We start from the raw sequence: 27,488 nt of genomic DNA, 5'->3' as shown, positions 1-27,488 counted from the left end.
TGGGATGAAAGTTCACATGGCTGGGATGTCTACTGGTTCTTAGCATCAAAGGAACCCACACATCATTCTCCAGAGTCCTGAAAACTATGTCAGCTTTTACATTTAAGCCTGGCACTGCACCATCTGGCCGGGATCTATGAAACACAAGAGTATTTTAAGTTGGGTCAATCAAAGAGACGTTTGTCAAGCACCACTCCCCTGGGTCAGCCCTGAACTGCCTAGGAGTAGGGGGACAGAAGTGGACAGTACCCTCAGGGGACCCCAGATCGAATGGAGGACTCACAGGTAAGCGATTTTCACTCGGAGTGGCAGGGGCTCTTAGGAGAGGCAGTAGCAGTGAGCTCCAGGCGGACAGCCTCACCCAGGGGGTTTTGTTTGCGCTGCTCTTAAAAGATGAAGGACTCTAGGCAGTGGTAAAGAAAAGACCGGAGGCAGGAAACAAGTCAGCACAAGGAAGCTTTTGTATTCAGACGAATGTGGTCTGTCCTGGGACTGGAAAGCAGTTCTGTGAAGCTGGAGAATTGTATTTGGAGGCAGATGGTTTTGGGGGATGACACGAGCCTGTGTACGGAGGGACCAAGTTGCCTTTATCTCTGTGCCGTGAGCGCAGGGCCTGCAAACACTAGGGCCTCAGAAAACGTCCGTGGCATGAATGGAGTGTCATACTTCACGTACCAGAGGCTCCTAGCCTCACCTAGGACGTCATAGGTAAGAGTAAATATCTACTGAGTAATTATTTATTAATAATAAGAAAGTATCAAGTCTACAGCCTCAGCAAGCAGAAGTGTAGTCTTCCAGATAAAATCTCTAAAGTCACAAAAAAGGCAATGTTTGATCCTGATGTCACAGGTTTCAAAAGTATCTTTTATGGATAACTCTTAAAACGGATGGTCAGCGCGACATCTGCACTTGCGTAAATAACGTCTCTTTTGAGGAGCTGACCCCATGGATGAAACCAGCAAAGCTTTACGCCTATTTATTCCCTTTCATGGACTGCAGAGACCCGTTTTCAGTTACCTTTGGAAATGAATCCTAAGTACTTCTAATTTGGTAAAAACAGAAACATAATAATCAGAAAAAACCATTGTATTGATTAAGTGCATTTTCTCAGACACTGGCATTAAGGACAGATGTTGTGTTTTAGGCCCCGGGTTTCATTTGCATTTGAAAAGAAAACAGCATGTGTCCTGAACCAAGGTCAGTTAATCTCTACAATCTTTCTTCCTCCCAACTACTGTGAATGAGCACCTTCTCAGGACTCAAGCGATGGTGACTCTGGTTTCTGCTACTAAAGACATGTCTCAGCTTCGCAGATTTTTCTTTTCTTTTCTTTTCTTTTTGGCTGTACCGTGGAACTCGGATGCATTTTAAATTAGCTTTCTCTAGGAATCAAAGGTAATCATTATTTCTCTTTATAATCCACATGAATATTCTCATTATTTTTTTCTTTTCAAGTTTAAGATTAGTTTTGAATTCCTCTTATATCTCTGCCCTCTTTCAGAGTAACCTCTGGAGACCCCAGCTTGCTCAAAAAGGATTGAGGAAATGACTCCAAAGCCTGCTCTTGCTGAGCTGACCCAAACACTTAGACGACGTGGCAGCAGTCAGCCATCTCACCTTCTGTAAGTTGTGGTCCAAGTATCGTTTACGACCGTGTGCATGCTGTGTTTTCCCTCCGGCCAAGAAGAAGAAAAACTGGACCAAGGTCCTAACCCTGGCTCTGATACCCGGGAGAGCATAAGCTTTATCACCTCGTGGACTTCTGTGATCTTGGATAAGTCAAGTCCTATGTAACCTTCAGTTTCCTCTTGTGTAACACAGGAGGAAGCTTTCCTTGATGAGATACGGCGGACACTGCATGGCGTCATGTGCGTGAAAGCCCTCCTTTATAAAGGGCTGGGCATAGATACGGTAGCACTGTTAGTCCCTGGTCATCTCTCTGTTTTATCGTAACTGGCTTTCCTTTTTCCTCTTCTTTCACGGTTACTTTTCTTTTTGCCTACTATGAACCGTCAGAGTTAGCAGGAATGACATCTAGTTTGCCTGTGAAGTCAGGAACCTCTTCTCTAAGTACAACAAGCTCTGTCTTTGAGATGGGTCACTGTGGTCTCTGATGCGTCATTAATGGTCTTGGGCTTGGTGAAATTGACAGAGAAGGCTATCAGTCACCCTGCAAGGCTGCTCTAGGACAGCTAGGCTCATACCTCCTGATATATGAACCACTCCCTGTGATTAACTTTGACGGGCTACTCCAGGCCGACTGGCAAGCTGAAGTGCATTTTAAGTACAAATAATAATGCTGGGTGTGTCTTGAGTGATAGAATAACAGCTGAGTGGAATAGAGTCCCTCAATCTTTGCTTGTGAAACACACTTGGTTTCCTTTCAAGGCTGGGATATCACAACAAAATCAACTAACAATATCTCTCAGATCTGAATTGATATTTTGAAGTTTGGTATTTATCAAGCTTATGTCAAACACAGCACTGACCCAAAGGGCCAGGCTCATTCATCTCAGTCTTCAAAGGACCTAGCATGGTGCTTCACAGCAATTTAATATTAATAACAACAATAGTATCAATTATGATGATGGTTATAATTGCACCATATTATGCCTATTGCTATAGACTTACAAAGTGCTCAGCCACCCGCTGAGACAGGTCTTACTGTCCCCACTTAACAGATGAGGAAACTGAGGCTCAGAACAGTGAAGCAACTTCCCAGTGACCCACACACCAATGGGTGGATGCCTGAACTTGGGTTTCCTGGCCAGAGTCCTTTCTAATAAACTTTTCTAAAATTGCATGCAGTAGGACAAAATGTTTCAGTCTACATAATCTATCTAATGAGCATTTACTGTTCCCATCAGTTGATTGTAGACGTCTTCAACTTCCTGAAGATGAGAGAGGCCCTTTAGGCCAGAAATCATAATCTGTTTCCAGGACCATTTTGGAATAAGATGTGCTCTCTCTCTCTCTCTCCTTTTTTTTTTTTTTTTAAATGGTACTGCGAATGATGAGGCTATTTGATGTCATTTTACCTACTACCGGATTCTTTTGGTGGTCTGAAAAAATTAAAGAGTATTGTTCCTACCTCACAGAACATGGCTTTCTAGAGCTAGAAATGTTTAACTCTTGAGAATGCATTGAAATCCACTGAATAACATACTTGGGCAGAGTGCAGCCTGTTCAGAACGAAAACCACAAGTCATCATATTTTGATGACTATAAGCAGATTCTCCCTCTGTATAAGGTGATCGAGTTTGGCATGGGAACCTAAGCAAAGGAAATTAAACTCTGAAAAGGATTTGCTAGCATGAAACAAATGGCACTTTCCTGGGACACAAAGGTGCAAAGCTAGTTCCCACCCCAGCTTTATCACCTGCTCCTTCTCCCTCTGCTTTTGCCACTGCAAAGCTCTACACAGAAACTGGATGCCAGGGTCATTATCGTCTATGTTAGCTGAAAATCTGATTAAGCTGGCCTCCTGGGGTTAGCATGAAAAACGCTAGATTTTCATTCTAGGAACTTAATTCCTCTTTCCCTCGTTTTTGTCATGTTTGCAAATTTCATTTGCATTTTAATTTCCCATGATTTGCCACAGTCCAGACTGAGACTTGAGCTGTTGTTTCCATTCAGGTGAAAAGTCCAACCACAGCTGAGCATCTGTACTGGCATACAGTCAGGCGACTGGCCAAGGCAAGTATCTTCTGCATCCTTCTGAGCGTCCCGAGGAAGCTTTGCTACCCAGCCCGCCGACTAATTTAATGAATGGAAGAGACTCTGTCCAATTTCTAGGATGATTTAGTCCGGGTGGTCCTCATCACATACTAATACAAAGTCCTCTCAATATTCCAAAATAAGGAAAAAGTATAGTAAAGGAGGCTTGAGATCTTGGCCTATTAGGACCTATCTAGGGGCTTTATTTGGGGAAACATCAATGCCATCAAGTGGGGGAGAGATCCCTACTGTGAAATACCATGATCTATTACTGAGGAAGCCAGCTTCTCCCTCGAGGCTGGATTGTCAGTGTCTTCTGCATCAAGCAGCAGAGACAGCAGTATTAATGGGGCACCTACCTAACTCCCATATAAAGCAAAAGAAATGACAAAAGGGAAGCAGCATATGGGGGGCTATTATTTATGCCAAGCAGGCAAAATACTGACTCTTTGGAGAAGATCATCTCTGTGCCTCAGTTTCCTCATTTGTAACATATACCTTCATATGGCAGCGGTAAGGACTAAATAAAAGTAAAGCACCAAGAACAGAGTTGGCACAGTAGCTGTTCAGATGTAAGCCATCACTGTTATTCTATCACCTAAAATTAATTGGATTTTTCTGTTTGTCTTTCCTCTAGGAAAGAACTTGGAGAATCCAATCTGATCCTCTTCCATGTGATCTCTTGTATCCATTCTCTTTCTGTAACCCACGCAATAAAGTTCGAGAATGTCAAGTAATCCATGTGCCTCTGATTTTTGTCTGGAAAAACCTGCCGGATTTTCAGATCGAAACATCAATCCATCTCCTCTCTTGTCAAGCTATTGAGTATTGATCACTTTTGGAGCAACGGTGCCTTAAAGCCAAAATTTCACTGCACTATCAGAGGAGCTACCTGGGAAATGACATTCAAACACACGTAGCTTCATTTCATAGCACAGCACCTATTATTTCCTGACTTTGGGCATAAATAAATTCAACACAGTCGCCACTGTGGTGATGTGTACACTGTTATTACTACCGGTTAGTCCCAGATATTTAAGAAAATATCAAGGACCCATTTAAATAACCTAGTTATGGCAGAAAATTTGCCAGTATGAAATGTGAAATGCATTTTAGCTTATACTTCCATCTAATTTAAATCTTTTCTTCCCTAACCTGGTGCTCATCGAAATGTCACCTGTATTTAAAAACCTTCCTCAGGGATTCTGATGCACATCCAGGTTTGGGAACTTTTCTTTTTTAATCCTTTCTGATAATCAACACATGCAATATGGCGTTGGTGTAATGGTGATATGCGATGGTGATACCTACACAGCAGAGGGTCTTCCAGAATATTAAAAGGACTCATTAAAAAAAAATTATTCAGGTTTATCACACCAGCAGCATCTACCATGCACCCAGGAAGTCATCTTTAGCTGTCTGCTAGAACAGTAAGAAGCTATTTCAAGGTCTTCTCTCAAGAGACTCTTCCAGGCTGGTACTGCCGGACTAAATAAAGATGAAGCTAATTGATTGAAGCTCGGTTATTGGAAAACACAGCACCATCTTTGTTTAAGGCTGAATCTCCTTGACGACACCAGATAAGAAGCTGGGTTAATAGTCTTCTTTCCTGCACTTTAGTGAGTCACAGGTCATGGCCTCTGTGGGCAAAATGAGTTGATACATCCTTAGGCAATCATTTCAAGCTGCTCAGCAGGGCAACTCTGATTTTGTTTAGCCCGGAAGTCCTCAAAGAGATTACTATTTTCCAACTTTTGTTGATGCTTCTCATGCCTTCTTGCCCAATCAGGAAGTGAAAACTGTCAGAATAACCATTGTTTCAATTACCATTGCTGTTAAAAATTCACTGTGGTCTTATGAAGAGTCAGCCTAAATGCTAAATCCTACTTTGCCTTGTTCTACATTGTGATGTGAGCACACTGCTTACTCTCTCTGCATCAGTCTTCTCATCTTCAAAATGGGTATATTAGTAACTACCTCGTAGGGTTGTTATTAGGATTAAATTAGTTCATATGTTTAACACAATGCTTGGTTTATAATATAATGGTCAATAATTAGATGATATTCTTATTATGAGTATCAACAACTGATCAATAGCTGCTCAGTTCATACAGTAGCCACTAGCCACATGTGGCTATTTAAATTTAAATTAATTCGGGGCTTCCCTGGTGGCGCAGTGGTTGAGAATCTGCCTGCTAATGCAGGGGACACGGGTTCGAGCCCTGGTCTGGGAAGATCCCACATGCCGCGGAGCGGCTGGGCCCGTGAGCCACAATTACTGAGCATGCGCGTCTGGAGCCTGTGCTCCGCAACGGGAGAGGCCGCGGTAGTGAGAGGCCCGCGCACCGTGATGAAGAGTGGCCCCCGCTTGCCACAACTGGAGAAAGCCCTAGCACAGAAACGAAGACCCAACATAGCAATCAATCAATCAATCAATTAATCAATCAATCAATAAATAAATAAAATCTTAAATTTAAATTAATTCGAATTAAATAAAATTAAAATCTTGTTCTTCAGTTGCACTGGCCACATTCCAAACGCTCAGTGGGTGCACATAACCCAGTGCCTACTCTACTGGACAGCAAAGATACAGAACATCGAAATTATCACAGAAAGTTCTACTGGACAGCTGAGCCTAGGGAAAATAAAAAGGAGGATAAGAACTTCCTTTAGAGGAGAGATATGTTTTGTTCTCAGCAATCTCCACTGATTGTGAAAACAGTCTCCAGGCTCTCTCTGGGAGCAGTGGGGTCCATTTCTTTGGTAGCATCTAGTCAAGAGTAGTTTACATTGTGGAGTGTGCAATCAATATTGTTAACAACAACAACAAAAAGCTGTTTTCCAGAAATGGTTCTCTCTCACTTGGGATGGTTCTCCATTCCTTTCATATACTATTTAAATTGCTCTGTATTGATTCTAAATTGCACAGTTGCACACAAGTCTTGAAAAGCACGCGAGGTGGCAACTTTGTAGTCATCACGTGTCTTGTAGTAGAACCCTGTAGCTAGTAGAGACGATGATTTTCTTAATCGCCACCCAAACGGAAGCGATGTGTGTGTTTGCTTGTCATCCCAATGTTGCTCAGCAACAGAAAAACGAAGTTAAATATTCAAAGATGTGAACACGGGCCTTTGCTCCATCTCAAGAAGCATGTTTCTGGCACTTTTCATCTGTGAATGGTCAACTGTGGAATTCTAACGTCGGCTGGAAAATTTAGTCCTTTTCCTTAGCATCAAATTGACATATCTTATTTGTCCTAGGCCTGGTTAGTCCCTGACATGATTGCCTGGCAGGTGCTTTGTGAATGTTTGAGAGTGAGGGAAAAATACAGGCTCAAAGCAAAAGGTGTCTATCACTTCCAGCAAGCCTAAGTTTTATGTGGATCATCAACAGTTAGTGATGTTATACATCATCTAGAGGAGTCTCTGCTATCGATTTATATTTTGGGAGAACTTTTACTGTAAAACTAGCAGGGGAGGTTGGGAACGAGAACCAGTGTAATATACTTAACCCCAGACCAGCTCTATCAAACTGGTTGAACACGTTACATCTCTAGAGAAACCTCCCCCAGCATCTCCAATTCTCCTTCCAGAACTCAAACTATAAAAGGGCTGCATAGGCAGAGGGAAAGTAAAAACTCTCTCTTCCTACTTTTGAATTTTCTAACTAAAACAAAACCACTGATCATACTGATTACTGAATATTGTCAATAGAAGAGTATCAATGAGTCTATGTTCCAGAAATGCAGAAGAAGATTTTTAAAAATCCACACAATTTTAAAAAATTACACCAACAACTAACAGTTACAAGCAGCTCGCCCTTATGTAACATTTCAGCATTTCGTAGTTTGGTTTTATCATGTGCTCACACATAGAGCGTCTCATTTCGTCTTCAGGGCATCACGATGAGGCAGGTGGCATCATCCTCATCTACAGACGGACAAACCACGGCTCAGGGGATGACGAAAATCGGCCAAGGTGTTAGTGATGGAAATAGCTTTAAGAAGTCATTTTGACCCCATTATACCCCAGCATCCCTTCATTAAAGAGATGCAATATCTTAGGACTGACAAGTTCATCTTTAAGCCAAGGAGAGAGACAGAGAGAGGAAAAAAACGCCCTCATTATAGAAGATTCAGATTATAGTGCAATCTGGAAAAAAAATTGTTTTTGTTTCCTATAGATAATCACCAGCAATGAATAGCCACTGGGTCACCTTATCTACGGAAAGGTAAACAGCTCAACCAGAATGGAGAATAAAGATGGATGGCTGTAGAAGAAGGAGTGAATTATTGATACCAGATAACAACTTACGCTGTTTATCTCCCCAAGGCCAGGAGGCTGGCGCTGCGGGAGATGCGTGCACTGCGTGTGATGGGACAGGATTCTGCCTTACACGTTTTTAGCTCGTGCCTTCCGACACGGTTACCGCATGGGTTGTAAAGACACTGCATAAGTCCAGTTTAAATCCAGGCATCTTATTTTTAATCAAACAACCTTGTGAAGCTGATTAAAGAGATTAAATCAAGTCTGAAAAGAAAGGGAGAAGTTTACTCTTTTTTCATCGACTAGTCTTGTTCCTAATGCAGCCTGGTCGGAACCACCCCACGTGATTTATGGAGTGCTTACCGCTGTCAGGGTCTGGGCGTATAAAGCTGAGACAGAGCAAGCTGCCGCTCCTCCAGGAGTTTATGTCATCCACAGGACAAGGGAGAATAACTAACCTTACGAGACGTGATACACGGATGCGTAATAGAAGTATGTGAAGAGGGCCCAAAGTAGCCCTTTGCTCTCATTGGGTGACAAGCGGACATTCTCACTGTGGCTTAAAGAATGAGGCAACATGGGAGAGGGGGCTGCAGACAAAGGGATGGGAAAGGAAAAATGACAAAGCGCATGAAATGGTGGCAACATCATGAGCGGTGCCGGGTAGCAGATCTTGAGTATTTTCCGTGCACCCACCCCTATGCCAAATACTTAACGTGTAGATTAGCTCATTTAACCGTATTAACCTCATCAGATATGCATCATTAGGTCCATTGTACAGATAAAGGAAGTAAGGCACAGAGATTTTAAGTAACTTCCCCAAAGTCACACAGCTAGTAAGCAGAGAACTTTGGATAGAAGCTCAGCCATCGGGGCCCGGAGGCCATGCTTCTGACCAATTCAGTGCTTTCCAGTGATAGGTACGTGGTGTGTTTAAGGAAGGTCCCTTTTCCAGTTTAGCTAGACTACAGGGCTTCCCCACCATGGCACTGGTGACATTTGGGAGCCGGCCAGTCCTCTGTGGCAGGGGGCTGTCCGGGGCAGTGTATGCGGAAGGCTTAGCAGCGTCCCCGGCCTCTGCCCACTAGATGCCTGTGGCATCTCCATCCTGCAGTTGTGCGCACGTCAAAGCCAGCTCTTCGCATTGCCAGATGTTCTCTGGGGGCACCGCTGCCCCAGGTAAGAATCAGTGGACAAGCACATAATGTGCGAGGCTGGAGAGAGGCAGAAAAATATATTGGAGCTCAACTGTGAATAGTCCCCCGTTCTATCCTGAAAGCTGTGAGAATGCATCCTACAGAAAGAAAGGTGCCACCTGGGGTTTAATCACTGACGAGCAGCGGAAGAGATAACTTGCAGAAGCAGCAGGGCAGGAGGTCCTGTGAGAGACGACACAGACTTCTGAGTTCTCAGCTCAGGAACAGGATGTGTTCGCAGGCTTTATAAAATATATGTTCAAAAATCCTAAAGCTAAAGATAGCAAAGGATAATCTACAAGAACAGAGGAAAAGTTCAGGCAGCCATTTCACCCACTGGTCCCTGGAATGCACCCAATCTCTGAACCTGAAAGCTCAGAACTCAAAGTTTCATTTTAGGTAAGAGAGCTTCTGGATATGGGAAATAAACTAACTACCCAGTTTTCTTAAGAAGCTCCAGTGTCAGATCCCATGTCACTGTGTAAGTGTGAACACAGTAATGGTTCTGTCAACTTCAGATAGGACATTTCTGCAGAAATATTTACTGGACACTTGGCCACCATGGGAAAAAATGGAAATATTCTCTCCCCAGGTCTCTGTATGGACACAATTTCAAGCCAAGGGGGGTATGTGTTCAGAGTAGCAAAAAGACCTATGCATCTTCTAAATATTCTACAATAAACATATTACTTTTGTAAAACAAAAGATGGTTTTAAAATGATCTAATTCAGAACTCTGCCTCAGGTGGTAAATAAACATCCACCTAATTATATAATTCCATCCGTTCCTCAAGCACTCTTCTTTTCTGTTACCTGTTTTGGCTTCTAGTGAGTTCTTTTTTGTATGATTCGGAAGGATTAGAAAGACATTTTCTTAGCACTCTTTACAAGGCTGCTGTGACCATTTTGAACCTATTGCAGCTGCAAGCTTCTAACGAACTTCATAGTTTCAAAGATGGAATTCTTTCGGGAAGAATAACTTGATTGCCTAAGAAAAAGTATCCGATCTCAGAGAAAGCCAACAACGCATCTCTGACAGAAAGCCAGCCTAGGGTCAGAGCCAAGGGCTTTGGAATCAGACAGGGCATAACTTTGAGGCAAACAGCTTCCCATCCCAGCTGCCTCATCTGACAGCACAGAGATTTGAATAACTTCATTAACCAGGTTCTTTCAAGATTGCATGAGGTGGCCCAAGCTAAGGTCCCAGGATGTGGTCAGATGTACGGCTGACATTCAGTAATAGGTATCCCTTCCGAGCCAGCATATCAGGGAGTCATTCAGGACTGTGAGAGATCAAACCAGCCTTGCAATCTCTTGGAGATGCTTCTTGTGTTCATATAAGGAATGATCTGCCTCCTATGAGAGCACATCTCAGTCACTTTGTGAACCTCTCACAACTCAAGGCAGAAACCTGCCCCCCACAATCCATCTCACTTCGGTCTCGATGACAGGCTGGAATTGTAGGATCCAAGCCTCTCCATCTCAGTTCTCCTGAGAATAACCTCAGACCCTCGGCTTGCATTGTACTGGGAAAAATATGTATTAGAGAACATTGTCTCTTCAACAACTTTGTTTAAAAAAAGATTCTCACATAGAATGGTGAAGTCTAGCTCAGGCATTGGACTAACGATTTGAAATTTTAAACAGCTGGAGCTTTTTCAAGCTTTCCAGTTTGTCTTTGATGAAGAATCCTAATTTTTTGATTCTTCATAAATGGTAAATAGATTTAGTCATAAATATCCTGTAATATGTGCTTTGTTCCTTTCATTCAGAGGCAAGTTGCAATTTCTGATTAAACGGTGTAAATTATCACACAGCAGCCACTGTATGGGAAGAACAGCTACCAAGAACTTCAGTTTCTGTACTGATGAAAGACACGTAAAGACATCGAAACCCAAACATCTGCCAAGCATTGTTGGGAAAAGGCACTGAGCAATGTCTTGTGACAGTTTAAGGACAGCAAACAGCTGGCGTCAACGTAAGTAGTTTTAAGATGTCAGGAGGAAACTCAGATCATAGGATTAGGGGATCAGTCCTCATTTCATAGCTGACTTCTTCCTTCCCTTCAAAAGTGAAAACGCTTTCTTCTTCTCCAAGACAGATGTTAACAGAACAGAAATCAAGCAACCAGAAAGTGCAATTGATAAAATCCCAAGAGGGCAGTGAAAATGAAGCATCCCCTCCAACCCCCGCCTTTCCTCCAGGCAACAGGAGCATGAAATTGTTTAGATTATCCAGGGACTTTGCTCTCAGGCGTGGAGTGGGCACCAGCAGCGGCCCGAGATGTGCTTGGGACTGTGCAATTCTCCGGGGCTTGGGCAGAGCAACCGAGGGGACCTTTGCCGGCATGCTGCCCAGCCTCGCCCCAGAGATCCTTTTCCTTCTCAACGCCGTTGCTTCTCCTTGGCCGTTGGAGGCCTCGGTCTAGGCGCTCATGCAGAAGACACACGTAGTTGTGTCTGTTTCGTGCCATCCCTTCTGGCCTCAACGAAAGTTGGAGGAGCAGTGTAATTGAACCAGTGGTAGGAGCTGCACTCAGAAAATGCCCTCTTAGTCTAAAGAGTGGATGGTCAGTGAACAGGAATGCCTAACACAAGATGTTCTGCACTAGAATTATCTGGAAATCAAACCCTAAGTTGAACAGAACACAGTACTGTTCATGTAAATCAGGTCTGCCAATTATCATCTCCAATTAGACAGTTTCAGAGGCTAAGCTTTATGGTGACGAGAGCTGTATTTTTCCTCTTTGCCACCGCACCTTCACCACCTAACACATGGTAGTTAGACAATCCACTTTTAGATCTAATGTATAAAATACCACAGGAGTTGTGATGCATGTATTTTCAACTAACATTAATTCAACCGCCATGGATTCTATAGAAAAAAAGGGTGAGAGGAGAGGAAGAAGAGAAGGAAGGAAAAATTGTTCTTCTTGCTTTTCCTGTTCAGCCTAGAGCCAGGCCTCCACTCCAAGGGGAAAGTGAAGCCTCAGCAAAAATGCAAAGAGAATCCAAGTAAGTCACTCTGGACTCTGCTGCTTCTGCACTCCCAGGTCTTAGAGGTTAATGAATAATTGAAGAGCTTCTCAAATTTTAATGTCCATGCCATCACCCAAGGATCTTGTTAAGTTGCAGCTAGAGATGCTTCAACTCTGCATGTATCTAACAAGCTCCTGCGCGATGCCCATGGTGTTGGTCTTTGGACCTTATTTCAGATTACGTGGACTGAAGGTATCGTGAAGGAAAATTCTGACCATGCCCAAATCTTCCCAGAACACGCTGACTGTAAAACCTAACTCCTATGAAAGATGTGAGCCCACTACACACCAGAATTTTACTCTAAGCTCACAGAGTCATCCTATAATTAAATTAAATAGTGAATGTGAAACCTTGGTGTAATTCAACTACCTATTGTTATCTCAAGGTATTTCTGTCTCTCTCAGCGGAAAACATAAAAATATGGCAAGTTGTAACTTCACTTACGAGGTGTTTAGGTTATTCTTGCAAGTACAATGGTTTAAAGCACCTAAAGTAATAAAAAGATAAATAATAACATATTCAAGACCCATTTGCGCTGTCAGATATACTGATCTTAATTACAGCCTGCAGATTTTCATCTAATTGCTAATGGTAAGTCAGCTCTTGAAAAATCAGGAGGTAGACTTATCATCATTGGAACAGAGTACAAAAACACTTTTGTGTTTCAAATGTCACTATGACATTTCAAAAAAAAAAGAAATTCAGAAGAGAACGATAGTAATAACAAAATGAACGCAAATATTAGTCCAATACTGAAGTCTAGGAAACGGGGCCCAGATGATCACAGGCTGAAACACAGATGTTCTGACTCTTTGGTTCTCAGCACTGACTGCCCATCGGAACCACCTGGAGACCTTTTCACCTACATTCATGCCTGGACCCCACCACCCCGGATTCTAGGTAGTTGCATTAGGATGGGGTGCAGGCAGCTCTAGTTTAAATATCTCCCCAGGTGAATCTAATGCCAGCAGGGCAGAGAACCCTTGCTCTGACGTAGCGCTTTTCTACTCTGGTCCCACAGCCAGCGACATCATCCTCACCAGGGAACTTAGTAAAAGCAGAAATTCTTGGCCTTCACCCTAGACCTGCTAAACCAGAAATTCTGGGGTTGGGGCCCATCCATCTGTACTTTAGCAAGCCCTCAAGGGGAGTGTGATGGATGCTACTGGAAATTCTTCCCTGAGACGTTTGAGGGCCCTTGCGCTTCTTACCCAGACATTCTTATGGGGGCCTCTGAAAGACCTCACACTGAGACTTTCCTGCTGGACGGCCTACAACCTGGGCTCCGGTGTGAATTCCAGAGAGGGCTCTAGTACCTCCAGTCTGGGAGTCTCAGCAATGGAAGGAAACTTCAGGTCACTCATTTAAAGGTCATTATGTTACGCCCAAAATACGATCATGTATAGTATGCTTGAATACTTCTAGGATAGGAAACTTACCACCATCTGGCCTAATCCTATCCATCTTCAGATGCTTACTAGGTACAGACGCTATGCTAAGTATTTACAAAGGTGACTCATTTACGCTTGACCATGGCCCCCGAGATGGAGGGTGTAATCCGCATTTGACCCCTGCGCAAAATAAGTCTGAGGGAGGTTTTGAGATTTGCCAAGGTCATGTGGTTTCTTACAAGATTTACACAAAGCTCCTTGTCTTGAGGATACACAGAAAACTCATTTGCAGCACTGGTAACTTGAAAGCTGTTGTTAAGGAAACCAAACTGACGCTTTATATCCTCTTGTCGCCAAAATAAATATCCCTTGTTCCTCACAGCAAATATCTAAGCCCATCATCCCTGCTGGGTCCAACTGATCAGTACAAGAAAATAGCAAGACTATTAATAGATTGTTCATGCATCCCACCTATCCATTAGAACAATGCTTTTCCATGTCTTGCCGCACGTAAAAAATGGTAATATTGGTAAGGCATATTCAGTACACCGGAGAGGATTTGGGGGAATCTATGTAAAGCCTGCTGAAAAAAAATTCATGTTATTTATATTACCAAATAATCAAAAGTTTTAAAGAAGAGATTAAATATTGAATTTGCATCAAACTGCAAAACCTAAAATTTCATTTTTTTAAATGAAAACTTGAGCTTGCTTCCATGAAAAGATAGTTCCTATCAACTGAAATGCATGAAATGACTATGAACAATTTCCAGTCAAGACTTTTTGACGATGAGCTCTTCAAATTCTTAATAGAGAACATAAATGAAATCTTTGTATGAGTAGATGATAAAAAGTTTAAAAGCATTTTTTTTACAGTAATTCAGAATTGTATGAGTCAAATTTATATTAAAAGAATCCAATAGCTTCTCCTTTATTTAAAAAAAGTAATGTTAAAATGTCTTGTGATAACATGAACTGATCTTGAATTCAGTTCAAGCTTTTTTCCCTCTCAAGTGTTTTAAATAATGATGATGTATTAATTTGTTGATGCACTCGTGCTTTTAGACCAGTTACCATGCTAGGATGCCTGCAGAAGGGTGCACCAGTCACAAATGGACAGAAGTAAGAATATATGTGCGAATGCAAATATATGGGGTCACCAGCTGCATGTGGACCTGCGGGGAGGCCCACCCAGCCATCTTGTTCCGCCACCTGCAACTGCGTGGCTCTCTGGACACGTCATCAGTGAACTCCTCTCGGAGCTCCATGGGGCTCTTAGCCACCTTGGGCAGTGGCACCTGCGACAATAAACCTCATACCCAGGTGGGAGAGCACCCATTGGCCAAGCCTTCTGGGAGAATGGGAAGAACTGGTTCTCATTCACTGTGCCCTTCACCTATAGGAACCTGAGACAAGTCACCATTTCCTTCTCTGTTCAGGAAGACTTCAAGGGAACCCCATACTTCCGGACAAGGTTCCTTGTCCTTGGCTTGATACACTTTGCTGCTTATCCCAGGCCTCAACTAGCTGGAGCAAAAGGGATTACGATGTCACAACACTCTGCATTTCTAGAGCCCAAGATGGCAACACCTTGGCCAGCTGTCCTACCCATGCCATCCTTCGAAATCAAGGGCATTTTTCTGAAAGGAGTGACTCAGGACAAATCCACTAGGGGAAAAATATCTGAAAGTACCTCCTAGGTGCAAACCATGATGTCGAAGGGCTATGCTTATTCTATAATCACTCTTTCCAACTAATATTCAATCCCAAAAGGATAGCTGCAAGCATCCTGCCTCACAATCATTATCTGAATAAAGTTCAGTCTGAAGCCCACCTGCCCCAGAATGACCTAGAGCACTTGTTAAAAGTGCAGAACCATAAATACACCCAAATTCAAATAACCCAGTCTAGCTGGGGACACAGGTGATCCAATTATAGCTAATAAACATGAAACTGCAACTGTGAGAACCCTCTGTGAACAAGAAATATAGGGAACTAGGAAGATCAAGTAGTACTAGCTACACAGATCAACAGTATCTTTTTTTAAGACTTGCTTGAGGGATGTGTAGCCATCAGTAACACAAAGTGGTGGGAAAGCCCTCTAGGCAAAGAGAAGAACATGTGCAAAGGCCCTGCGGTAGAAGCATGGCAAATACAAAAGACTGAACAAAGGTCAGTGTGATGAGAGGGAAGAGAGCAAGGGCAAGTGTACTTCCAGATAAAGCCCAGGAAATAATGAAGTGTCAAGTCACACAGAAATTTATAGAACAAATTAGAAACACTTATCTTTGTTCTAAAAGCAATGGGGAGTCATTGAAGAGTTTTAAGCAAACGAGGTGAGACTATAAAGAACAAATGACGCAATTTATATATATATATATATATATATTTTTTTTTTTTTTTTGCAATTTATATTTTTAAAATAAATCACTCCAGCAGGTGTGTGGAGCAATAGCTATATGAAAACATCTATAATTCAGTTTGGAGATATTCCGTTGGTTGAGGTGATGATGTTAGCTTTGACTATAGAGGTGGTGATGAAAATGGAGAGAAGTAAAAGGAGATAATATTTCAGAGGTAAAAGCAACAAGATCTGATGATGAACTGGCCTTCAACTCTGCTTCTCCACCCGTAAGACATCCCACTGACGTGGACTGCAGTGCTTACCTGAACACTCATTGACTTCTTTGGCCCCGTTTATGGAAAAACAAAGTGGGTCGGTGCCATGTTTACAGAGCTGTAGGACCCGAATTCGGTTGATTTCACTTGTGATCACTTATCTGTGCTCTGACGTGGAGGGCAATTTCTCCAACAACAAGGCCCATTGTTCCGAGAGCTTTATGAAGAAATCTTTATGTCTCCCTCTATATATTTTATGTGTGACTCTATGTAATACTTTATATGTGTGTGAAGAGATTAGGTCAGCTACAATGTTTAGAGGGAGCAGTCCTCAAAACTGCCCCAGTTCTGACACCAAATGCAAGCTTGGGGATTCCCCAAACCACCCTCAGATTGATAATTTGCTAGAAAGACTTAGTGACAGCTGTTATGCTCAAAGTTATGGCTTATTACGGGAAAAGGATACAGATTAAAATCAGGTAAGGGAAGAAGCACATAGGACAGAGTCCAGGAAAAGTGCCAAACATGGAGCTTTCACTGTTCTCTCCCTGATGGAGTCGAGATGCGTGGTGTACCACAATACACACAGAGTACTGCCAACCAAGGAAGCTCACTCCAGCCTCACTGTTCAGAGTTTTAATCAGGGCTCCACTTTATCTTCATGACTGATGACTGACTGATTGCCCACAGGGGCGAACTCAGTCTCCAGGTCAACTGATACCACATGACCCAAAGCCCCAACCCTAAATCACATCACACTGTTACTATCTGGCTCGCCTGAGGCATCCAGGCAAACAAAGATTACATCCCAGGAGCCAAGAACAAAAGGTCAGACCTCTTTTCTGGGAAAGGTTAAATTCTTTACTATATAATATGTCAATAACATCAAAAACTGATGATTAACGCCACTAGCAGTAGAAATGGAGTTCAAGTTAATACTGCATTGAAATGGGAGGATAGGCTTGTAGAAATATGCTCTTTTTCTTATAAAAAGTAGATTATATGAACCAAGGTTAGATCCTACCTCACCCAGAACTAGTTTTGTTATCATTAAAGATAGAAAGCTTCTTCTAAGAATTTCTCTGTTTTCTCTTACTGGCCTTAAAATCCTACTTCCTGTGGTCAACTAGGGAAAAGTACATTTTTTGAAATTGCCCAAAAGGGAAGTTAGTCTCCATTTCAGCATTTTCATCTTTCTCCAAATTCTGAGTTTCTTGGTTTAGTCGTTTCTTACAGTTAATGGGCCAGATTCTAAGATCTTCCCTTCATATAGCTGAGGAAAAACCACAAGGAAACAGAGAGACAGGATGGTTTCCTGTTTAGCACCATTACCGCAGACACTCTGCCGCTCAATAAAGCCTAGCAGTTTCCATGGAGACTGACATAACGTAATGTGTAAATGACGGTGCAAAAATCACAAACACCATGGTAAGTTGTCATAGTCACTGATACTCCACCTTTTTTTTTTTAAATTGAAGCCATCAATTTTAAAGAAGGATTAAAATATTACTTAAAAGATAGCAGCAGATGGTGGAACCATTATGGTCACCAGAAATTTCCAAAAATTTAGGCCAGATTCCTCCAAAGCATTCCCAGGAACTACTTTGACTCTTGCTATCTCTGCCCCAGAAATTCTGAGTTCCCTTTATCTTTTCCGTTCCTTAAAGGCTCTCTAAGATAGAACCATTATAAGTGGCCTCTGACTGGGGCTCTTGTGCTGTATGCACCTGGTTCGACCCTCTTGCCACTCAACTTTGTTCTTTGCAGGGTTCAGTCCTGGTTAGCACCACGATAGAACGTATCACTGTAAAGGTTTCAATCTGCCTTATTTTCCACGCTCTGTAAAGCAAGCTTGTTAATGAATTCCCAATTCAGAAAAGGGAAGTTCGGGGTGTTTATAAAATTGGGAATCTCAGGGAGCATTTATCTTGGTTAATTTCACAGAATTATAGGATTTTACAGTTTCTTCTGTCATTATACTTGCCTCACCAAATCTCTGATTAATTGATTAATGATTGATTTTTTTTTTTTTAACCTTCAATCCCAACACATATCTAGTTCTGGTTTCACAGCTTTTTGTTTGTTTGTTTTTTAATGTTAAGAACACGCTTTTATGTATATTGTTATCTAGGTTTTTTTTTTTTAAGTGAATTATTTAAACTTGATATGTGGAAAGCAGTGAACAAGTAATCGTACAGATAGTAAGCAAATATGGCTACAAATCAACAAGGCAGTAGAATGTCTGATTGTATGGAAAGCACAAAGTGCTACAGGGGCAGAGCAGAGCAGAGACCTAATGTTGCCCAGGGAAACAAGAGAGGGCTTCCAGGAAGAGGTGACACTGGATTTGAGTCTCAAAGACTGACCAGGAGTTGACAGGGTGGAAGGGTATGGTCTGTAGAGTAAGACAGAGGGAAAAGAAATAGCATTGTCCATTTGTGTTGATAGATATAGGAATGGGAAGTTGAGAGAGTATGGAGGGCTAGTCCAAAACTCTCAATCACAGGAGCAAAGGAATTTGCCTGGGAGAGGGACAGACATAGTTGGGATGGAGAGTCTGAGGTCAGTAATGGAGGTTGGAAAACATTCATTTGCATGACACCTGACGTCCTAGGGTTGGACAATATCCCCCAGCTCATTGAGCAACCTGCGATGGACCCAAGAAGGTACCCGGGGCAAGGTGTGCCTTAGTAGAAGTGCATTAGGTTAAGCTTTCTTTCTCAGGAAAAAAAATTTACACATAATTTATATATCAATATAAAAATATAGATATTATAAATATTATGCATTATATATTTAATTATATATTATAAATTACATTATATGTAATATATAATTAAAAACTGCATCTAGTTTTAACACTGCAAAACATAGTCTCAAAATGGCACAGAGCCATCAGGAAGTAGCCCAGCGACTAAGGGGGTGGAGGCGGCTGTGTGGGCCCCTCCCCTCTGTATCAACCAGAGTAACTTCTCCACCCTCTGGTATATATTTTGGCTTCCCAAGTAGGATTCATTCAAGTCGGGATCAAAACAAGTTTGAAAACTTCTGCTTTCAGTAAGCAGCTCAGTGCTTCTCAAACTCCCTGCATTGGTTTGGAGAAACTTAGTTTGTGGGGTTCTCCCTTTGATTTCTGAACCCCTTTTCTTCACAACAGGGAGCTGGCATCCATAGACGGCAGTACATGGGTCAATGCAGATGGGCCAGCGGACTATCCTCGGTCCTACTTTCACTCCCCATATTCCAGCCTTTGGATGCACATTAGCTGCTCCCTTCTGCCTGACCCAAGCTCCCTTTTTCTCTGTGACCTGTGTGTGTTCTAAGAATCCAGACAGACCCTGGGAAGGGACCTCTGGATTCTAAATGCTGACCCACTGCGCTGTAGTATAAGAATCATACGACTGCATTCATTCTAACTTGGGTGTACATTTTTAAAAGAGGTTCAGTGTATCTCCTTATAAAGTACATTTAAATAACCATAATCACCCTCATTATCTGGGCAAAAGAATGCAGGATGCCAAAGATCTGAAGCTATTTTCATTAAAAAAAAAAAAAGACTCTCAAACTTGAAAACCTCCCAGGACCCATTTTGCTGCAGCAGAAGGTTTTGCACAAAGTGCAGCCCTGTCAGTAATCACTGGAGATTACCAGTCATTTTCATTACAGGTAATTTCAGGGTGCCTTGTTTTGCCTTGTCACTCACGTTCCTGGGTCCTTGCCAGATGCTGCCACAAGGAGTAATTCAGGATGCCAACCAGAGCCCCAGACCCAAGGGATAAACCTGAGCACAACTGAATATTCCAGACCAGACAGCATCTAAATGACAGGGTGGACGGCAGCTGGGGTGTTGGTCCTGCTAGATAAGCAACACTTATCAGAAGATCCTGGGCTCTTTCCTTCCCTTGGCTCAGGCTTCTGTTCCACTCTGTAGGATATGTTTGTTCAGCCTCATCAGCTTGGTGGGCAAAACCCTTAAAAGATCTCACCCTCATCTCTCCCAGCTCCCAACATCATCATCTACCCCCATTCATGCTGAACAATATTTAGTCCCTCAAATGCACTACTCTCTCTGCCAAGAACCCTCCTTCCTCCCTTGTTTCAACCTCAGCCTTATCATGGCTTCAGTGCTCTCCTTATTGTCATCTTTTCCAAGCATTTATCTGATCTAAGACTGGAATGTCCTTCCTATTCATCCCCATTGCCCTGTACCTGTCTTTCTCACATTTTTTTGTTGTTGTTATTGTTGCGGTTGCCCAATTTCATTTACTCACACAAGACATCTTTGGTGAGTGTTTCCTAAGTTTCGGGCACAATGGCATCTATGAAAAATCCTTACCCACGCGGGGCTTCTGTTTTAGTGGAAATGAGAGGCAAATAAAGGATATGTTGGCAGAAAATCATTAGGGCAGCATATGGAGATAGTGTGGGTAGGGGTTGCTATTTTAGTTATAAATTTATTTATTTATATTTCTATTTTTGGCTGCGTTGGGTCTTTGTTGATGCACGCGGACTTTGTCTAGTTGCGGCGAGCAGGGGCTACTCTTTATTGTGGTCCATGGGCTTCTCACTGCTGTGGCTTCTCTTGTTGCAGAGCATGGGCTCTAGGCGTGCAGGCTTCAGTAGTTGTGGCACGTGGGCTCAGTAGTTGTGGCTCGCGGGCTCTAGAGTGCAGGCTCAGTAGTTGTGGCACACGGGCTTCGTTGCTCCGCGGCATGTGGGATCTTCCTGGATCAGGGCTCGAACCCGTGCCCCCTGCATTGGCAGGTGGATTCTTAACCATTGTGCCACCAGGGAAGTCCTGCTATTTTAGTTAAGATGTCCCTGAGGAAGTGACACTGGAGATGAGACTGAATGATGAGAAGGTACCAGCCATGCAAAGATCTCTGGGAAGACATTCAAGGCAGCAAGTGTACAGTGAGCATATAGCAAGTGCAAAGGCCCTGCAGAAGGTACAAGTTTGGCAGGCCCCAGAATGGCAAGAAGGCTACTGTAATGAGGGAGCAGGAGCGTGGAAGGGAATGAGGGCAGAGTTTTAGGTAGAAGCAGAACTTGTAACAGTCGTCTATTCTAAGGGTGCCGTCAAGAGTGTGGTATGGGGACTTCCCTGGTGGTCCGGTGGTAAAGAATACGCCTTCCAATGCAGGGGACGCGGGTTCCATCCCTAGTCAGGGAACTAAGATCCCACGTGCCGGGGAGTAACTAAGCCCGTGCGCCACAGCTACCGAGGTCGCGCGCCTCAACTAGAGAGACCACGTGCTCTGGAGCCCGCACACCACACTAGAGAAGAGAAAACCCACAGGACACAGCTAGAGAGAAGCCCGTGCTCCACAATGAAAGATCCCACGTGCCGCAACTAAGACCAAAGCATAACCTGGAAAGTCATTCTAAGATTTTTTAATATGTTATTAAAACAGCGAGAACAGAAACATTCCATCTACTTCCTGCTCTTTCTGCAACTACATGAGTTACATGACAACTAAATAACGGAACAGGTGCAAGGGAAGATTTCAAGCCTTTGGCAGTTAGTGACTTTCTTAAAATGAGCACTTCTATCCTGCTGACATATGATCAAGTTCCAGGAGACCACACAGTACCCAGAGCTCCTGTCTCTGACTTAATGGGCTCTCCAGGAGAGCCTCAGTCTCCCCAAGTGGACAAGCCTTCCTGCCCCCCACGCGGGGACAGGGGACGGGAGCGTCAGACAGATGGGACTCCGGGCTCCGTCTTCTACCACTTGGTGGCTTGGGGCAAGTTATCCTGTCTAGGCCTTGATTTTCATATTTATACAATGAAAACAATGGAAGACATCGTTCTCACTGTGTGTGTGTGTGTGTGTGTGTGTGTGTGTATTACATGAAATAGTACTTATGGAATGTTTAGACTTGATACCATTTATCAGATACATTGTGCTGAAGCCCCACATCGGTGACCCCCTGGGCTGAACTCAGCATAAGGGTCTACTGTTAGGACAGCACCACCTCCTTGTCCCCCCATCTTTTTTCTACCTCTCCCTCCCTCTCTCACCCATTCTCTCTCTTCCATCCTCCCTCACAAAGACCCTATTTCCAGTGAGGTCACGTTCACAGGTACTGGGAGTTAGGACTTAATGTATCTTTTTGTGAGGACACAATTCCACCCGTTAACATGTCCCCCTTTAGAGCCCAAGTGGCCATGAAGAGTTTAGTAAGCACTCTGGAGCACTTACGAATGTGAATTCCATCTCGAGTTCTCATTTCCTCTGTGGCCTTGAAAGAGTTACCAGATCTGAAGTGCTGTTTTCTCACATGTAAAATAGCAAAAACAATATCTGGTGCAGAGAATAGAATAGTTTCAGTACTGGAGACAAATAAAGTTCCTAGAATAATGCATGACAAGGGCATCATGATTATTCAAACTGTTAAAGAAAGAAAACTACCAGAATGGAGTTTGTTCCTGGGCGGCGTGGGTAGCATGGGCCATGGACGCTGCTTCCTTGGTCGTGGTGTGGGTTTTCTTGAGCCATCCCCCTCCATTGCCTAGGTCCTGGGAAGTGAACTTGGTCAAGAAGCTGATCTGGCATTTCTGAAAACCATGCCCAATATTTCCTTTTTTTCCCCCTGGAACTAAGCAGAGGCAGCCTCTGTTGTCAGTCTTGTGATGCAGAATTGGAAGGCAGGTGAAACCAATCTCATCTAAGCACGCATTTCTGTGTTTCTGAGTCTCATTTTAATGAGCCTGTATTGCCAAGGTTATCTAGTCAATGAAGCCGGGATGCAAAACAAAACCCTCCACCAATCCGTGCCATCCAGAAAGCCTGGACTTATTCTGAATACTTTATGATACAAAGGAGACTTGGGGACAGGATGTTTGCACAGATTCTCTTTAAACCTCTGTAGCAAAGAAGAGAGAACTGCGGCAACCATTTGAGTATCTCAAACGGAAGATCGAAATCCGACCTGGGTCCCTTTCTGTTCTACCAACTTTTATGATTTGCGTAGTCTCGTGTCAAGTGCCAGTTCTCCTAATTGCGTGTGCCATCAAGGTCAGGTGTGATACACGGAACTTGACAGGGATGTACATTTCCAGAAACGTCTCTGATGCTTTGCTAGAGTCAACGTCTGGTCAGTGGGGCAGCAAGAGCAGCGTCGCCTGGGGCTTGTTAGAAACGTGTAAGCTTGGGCTCCTTCCCAGATTAACTGGGTCAGAATCTACAGTCTAACAAGATCTCCAGGTGATTCACAGGCACGTTAGAGTTCGAAAAGGGCACTTTGGCACCGGTCTGCTCTCCCAATCTGCCTCACGCCGACCTGTGTATCTACTCTGCAGTGTGGTTGCACCAGCCAAGGGCCACCAACGCACCATTCCCTCTGCGCAGAAACTCCTCTGCGGAAGACCTGGTTGGATCCTGAAAGGCTGTAACTAAGCCCATTTATTCCCAAGTCCAAAGAGACACATCGCAAGCCACAGCTGACATCGCCCGGTGGAGGTGACGGTGTTGGCGCGTGGCTTTGCTCCCACCGACGAAGACTTGCAGGTGGAAAGGTGCTACATCGATCTTGGTTCCAAGCCACTAGCAGATGAACAGCCCCCCAGCTGGGGGCTTCTATTCCCAGCCGAAGCAATGGCTGAACCCAAGCTTCTCCTTGGCCAAAACACGGGCATTCAAGGCTCTCCCAGGACCACAAACATGCCTTTCCATTTCAGAGAGAAATGATCCCTTTCTCTCTCCTTCTGCTTCTGTGGGTTTTAAAGGGATTGTCACTGAACGGCCCAACAGGGAATTTTGCAACCCTCTCTACCAATATCTGAGCCAAGTTTGATCCGGATATTCAAGGGTCAAAGTGCTTCGCATCCAATCTGTAGAGACTGGACACTTTTTCCATGGATTCAGCTGATACTCTCAATTGTAGACGTTTACACGAACGGCCCTAACAAACATAGATCACCTAAAAATTAAAGACAGTATGATTTCCAATATGCTGGTTCCTTGTTGCACTTTACTGGGAACAGAACTTGTTTCAGCCAAAACTGGTTTACGGTTAAGTAAATGGATATCACATACAAACCCCTCCCCGACTGTAGTATTCTGAATTTCCTAAGGACTGGAGCAGTAGAACACGTACGTTCAGTATTTAAACCCCAATAGCTAGCGGATTGACCAGAACTTAACTGGAATTCATACTATCCATCAATTACTGTGGCTTCAAGTGCTGATTCTGCTTTTTATTCATTTGTTTTGTGGTCAATCCTGCCGTTTCCTTTCTGTATTTTTCGTACTAATTTATATAATCTTCTTGAGAAAAAATGTTTTCAAATTTAAAAGACGTTTACAAGAAGGCTGTTTCTTTAAAAAAAGTTCCTTGTAAGCTAAAAGAAACTGTTTAGGGGCAGTGGGGGGAGGGGACAGGGGACAGGTAGACAATGAATCTCTACCTAAAGGAATTAGAAGAATATCGCATACCCTTCCTTTGAAATCTTTTGGGAAGTGTCTAAGCAATTCTGAATATATACATAAATTGCTTCAGCTGTAAGCGTTGCTTGTGACCCAACTGCTTTGTGTGGCAGTAAATACTTCCTTAGGTGGAAGAGTCTTATGGAGAACCATTATGTAATTTACTCAAGTAGTTAAGTGGCTATATCCGCTGAGTGATTACAGCACATTAAATATGGTCAATACCCATTTCCAAGGAGGCATCTTAATGTTCTCAGAGCCTGACACACCACACATTCAGTGTCAGTATTACGGGTACTCAGAGATGGCACTGCATGCTATTCAACTTAAGGGACTGAAACAAGAAAATACTATTTTTGCTGCAGGGAAAATGACTTAGGTGACCATGGTTAAATAAGAATGATTAAAGATTACAGACAGACAATAAGATCTTTCAGAGCAGGGAGAATATCTTCTTTATCTTTGAATGAAAAAGGGGTGATGGCTAGTGACAAAGATGGAGGCGACATGATGATCATCTGGATTCCCTGCAAGGTCCCTAAGGGCAATCTGTGTGTAGAGCTTACCAGACAGAACAGCAGGGCAACAGATGACTTACTCTTAGCTGGGTCTGTATCATCAACCCTTATGTTCAAACTGAGGTCACAGCATGTGGAAAATTCCTTCTGTCAAAGCTGGAGGCGAGGAAAGCACAAGGCAGTGAGGTGCTTCTTCGAAGAACTAGCTCCCCTGTTCACCCTCGGCAGCAGCCCCTGGTCTGGTTTCTCTGGGCCACGTGGAGGAAGAGGAAGAGAAGCCACGGAGAAAGGAAGATGGCCCTGGGCTCCCACCTCTGGGCTTGTGGGAAGAGGAAAATCGAAACTGCCACACTCTCGGAGCTTGATCTTTCTAATAACCTCTGGAAGCTCTACCCCTTGGGCTGTGGGTCTGTGCAAGGCCTAGAAGTGGCACCAAACTTCCTTGGGAGGTCGGTGGCGCTGAGATGGAATGGAGAGGATCCTAGGGCTACTTACAGAGGCCAAACCCACCAGCTCGGGGCTCCGTAAACGCTTCCTGTTAAATCTGAATAAACGTTCAAGTTGCTCTAACAACACATGACCCTCAGAGCTTCTGGGGGGGCAGATACTCCAGAGACGCTCCTCAGCTGCTCAAGCCAGAAGAGCCGACACCACACTGCGGCTTAACTTGCAAAGTCAAACACCACGCATGCCAAAGGTTGGGAATACAAGCAAAGAGCAGTCCAGCACCAAAGATACAGTCCCTTAGTCAGCAAACCCGAACTCTGGAACCCCTTATGGCTCCAAAATGAGTTCACAAAGGAATTCATCACACAATTCCTAATAAATGGGTAGCACTTCTCTTAAAATTGAAATAATTTATTTCTATACCTTGTCTCCAACTGGGTCTCTGACAAAGAAAAGCAACCGAGGAGACAGAAGGCCACGTGAATGTTTATCAGGAACTGACATAATAATAAGAGCAAATGCTTATTAAATGATCCCTAAGTGTCAGTGTTATTGAATCCTCAGAACCCCTCAATGAATAGCTTCTGTTGGTATTCACACAGAACAGTTAAGGAAACGAAAGCACAGAGGGGGTAACCAGCCTACCCAAGGTCACACAGCAAGTGGCAGTGCAGGGATTCACACTCCCAGTACGCTTGCTTCCAGAGTCTCACTTATTACCACGTCCCTCACAGACATGCTGCATACACAGAGAGAAAGAAGATCTAACTCAAAGATTACAAATTCAGCCCTCTTTTAATTTTTGAATCATTTGTTTCTCCATTTTTCTTCACCTCCCACTACATTTTATCTGCGTGTGCGTGCGCGCGTGTGTCCTTTCCTCCTTTTGCCATTTCTACCTCCTCCTACAAAGAAACTGCAGGAACTCAGTGCCCTCCCCTAGGCCAGGTTCCCCTCTGCAGTGTTAATCCTCTCCCCTGAATTCCTGACTAGTACCTTCCTTTGTACCACCAGACCCTCCCCTTCCAAGGAATCCATCCTGTGTCCTGCGTGCCAGAGTATCGGAAAAAAACCCAAAGTCTGGAACTTTGGCCAATAGAGAGATTTCCAACATGCTGTAGGGGAATGGTTTCCTAATTGAGAGACACACAGGATGGACATACCCCCACCCATTGGCATCTCGCTAACGGCACACAAGCTGTCTCCTTTTTATGGTCCGTTCTAAAACACCTACTCCTTTGGCCAGCAATTCCCCACACTCATTCCGTAACTACCCAAGGTCTGGGATACATTTATTGCTCTCATTTCCATTTCTTCTGCCCACAGAGAAAATAATACTTTTCAGAATATGAATGAGGGTCTGGAAATCGACCATTATCCAATACCATTTCCCACAAAAGTAATACTAATATTTAGTACTTTACATGTCAACATGTCAAAGTCTGGGGCATATATTAAGAAGTAGAAAGCATCTGTAGGGTTTTTTGTGAAAGGGAATATAGGGCACGGACAGAGCTGGGATTGCCTGAGTTTGCTCACAGACTACCACCGAGGACACCAAAATGGAATGAAATTAATAGCCCCAGTCCAAGTTGAATATATAATATAGTTCATTTGGACACCCTAATCCCGTGGGTTGAATGATTTTATTTTTATGGTAGGCTCTGTTACAGAAATGGATATTTGGGCTGTATTTACAGGACACCAAAACAGCCGGTTGAAAAGTGAGTGAGTTCATTCAAACTGATTCAGTAACACTCTGATTAAGTAGTGAGCAAGGGAAATCGGGTGCTCAAGGCATATTGAATTTCCTGGTTGACTTGGGGTTACCTGATAAACTCTCTTTGTTTCATTCCTTACCGTTGAAA

General features: G+C 43.4%; 1 protein-coding gene across 1 annotated transcript in view; it reads left to right on the top strand.

The window, feature by feature from the left end:
• The window catches only part of GRM7 (glutamate metabotropic receptor 7), an 818,732-nt gene extending 815,044 nt beyond the window's left edge, over nt 1-3,688 (top strand). Inside the window, exons 10-11 of the mRNA XM_057555658.1 lie at nt 1,502-1,622; nt 3,637-3,688. Coding sequence (XP_057411641.1) covers nt 1,502-1,506 — 5 coding nt within the window. The 3' untranslated portion in view covers nt 1,507-1,622; nt 3,637-3,688. The remainder of the gene's footprint in view (nt 1-1,501; nt 1,623-3,636) is intronic.
• Nucleotides 3,689-27,488: the final 23,800 nt, after the last annotated feature.

Source organism: Balaenoptera acutorostrata, chromosome 10 (assembly GCF_949987535.1).
Source record: "Balaenoptera acutorostrata chromosome 10, mBalAcu1.1, whole genome shotgun sequence".
Lineage (NCBI taxonomy): Eukaryota > Metazoa > Chordata > Mammalia > Artiodactyla > Balaenopteridae > Balaenoptera > Balaenoptera acutorostrata.
This window is presented reverse-complemented; position numbering and strand designations above follow the sequence as displayed.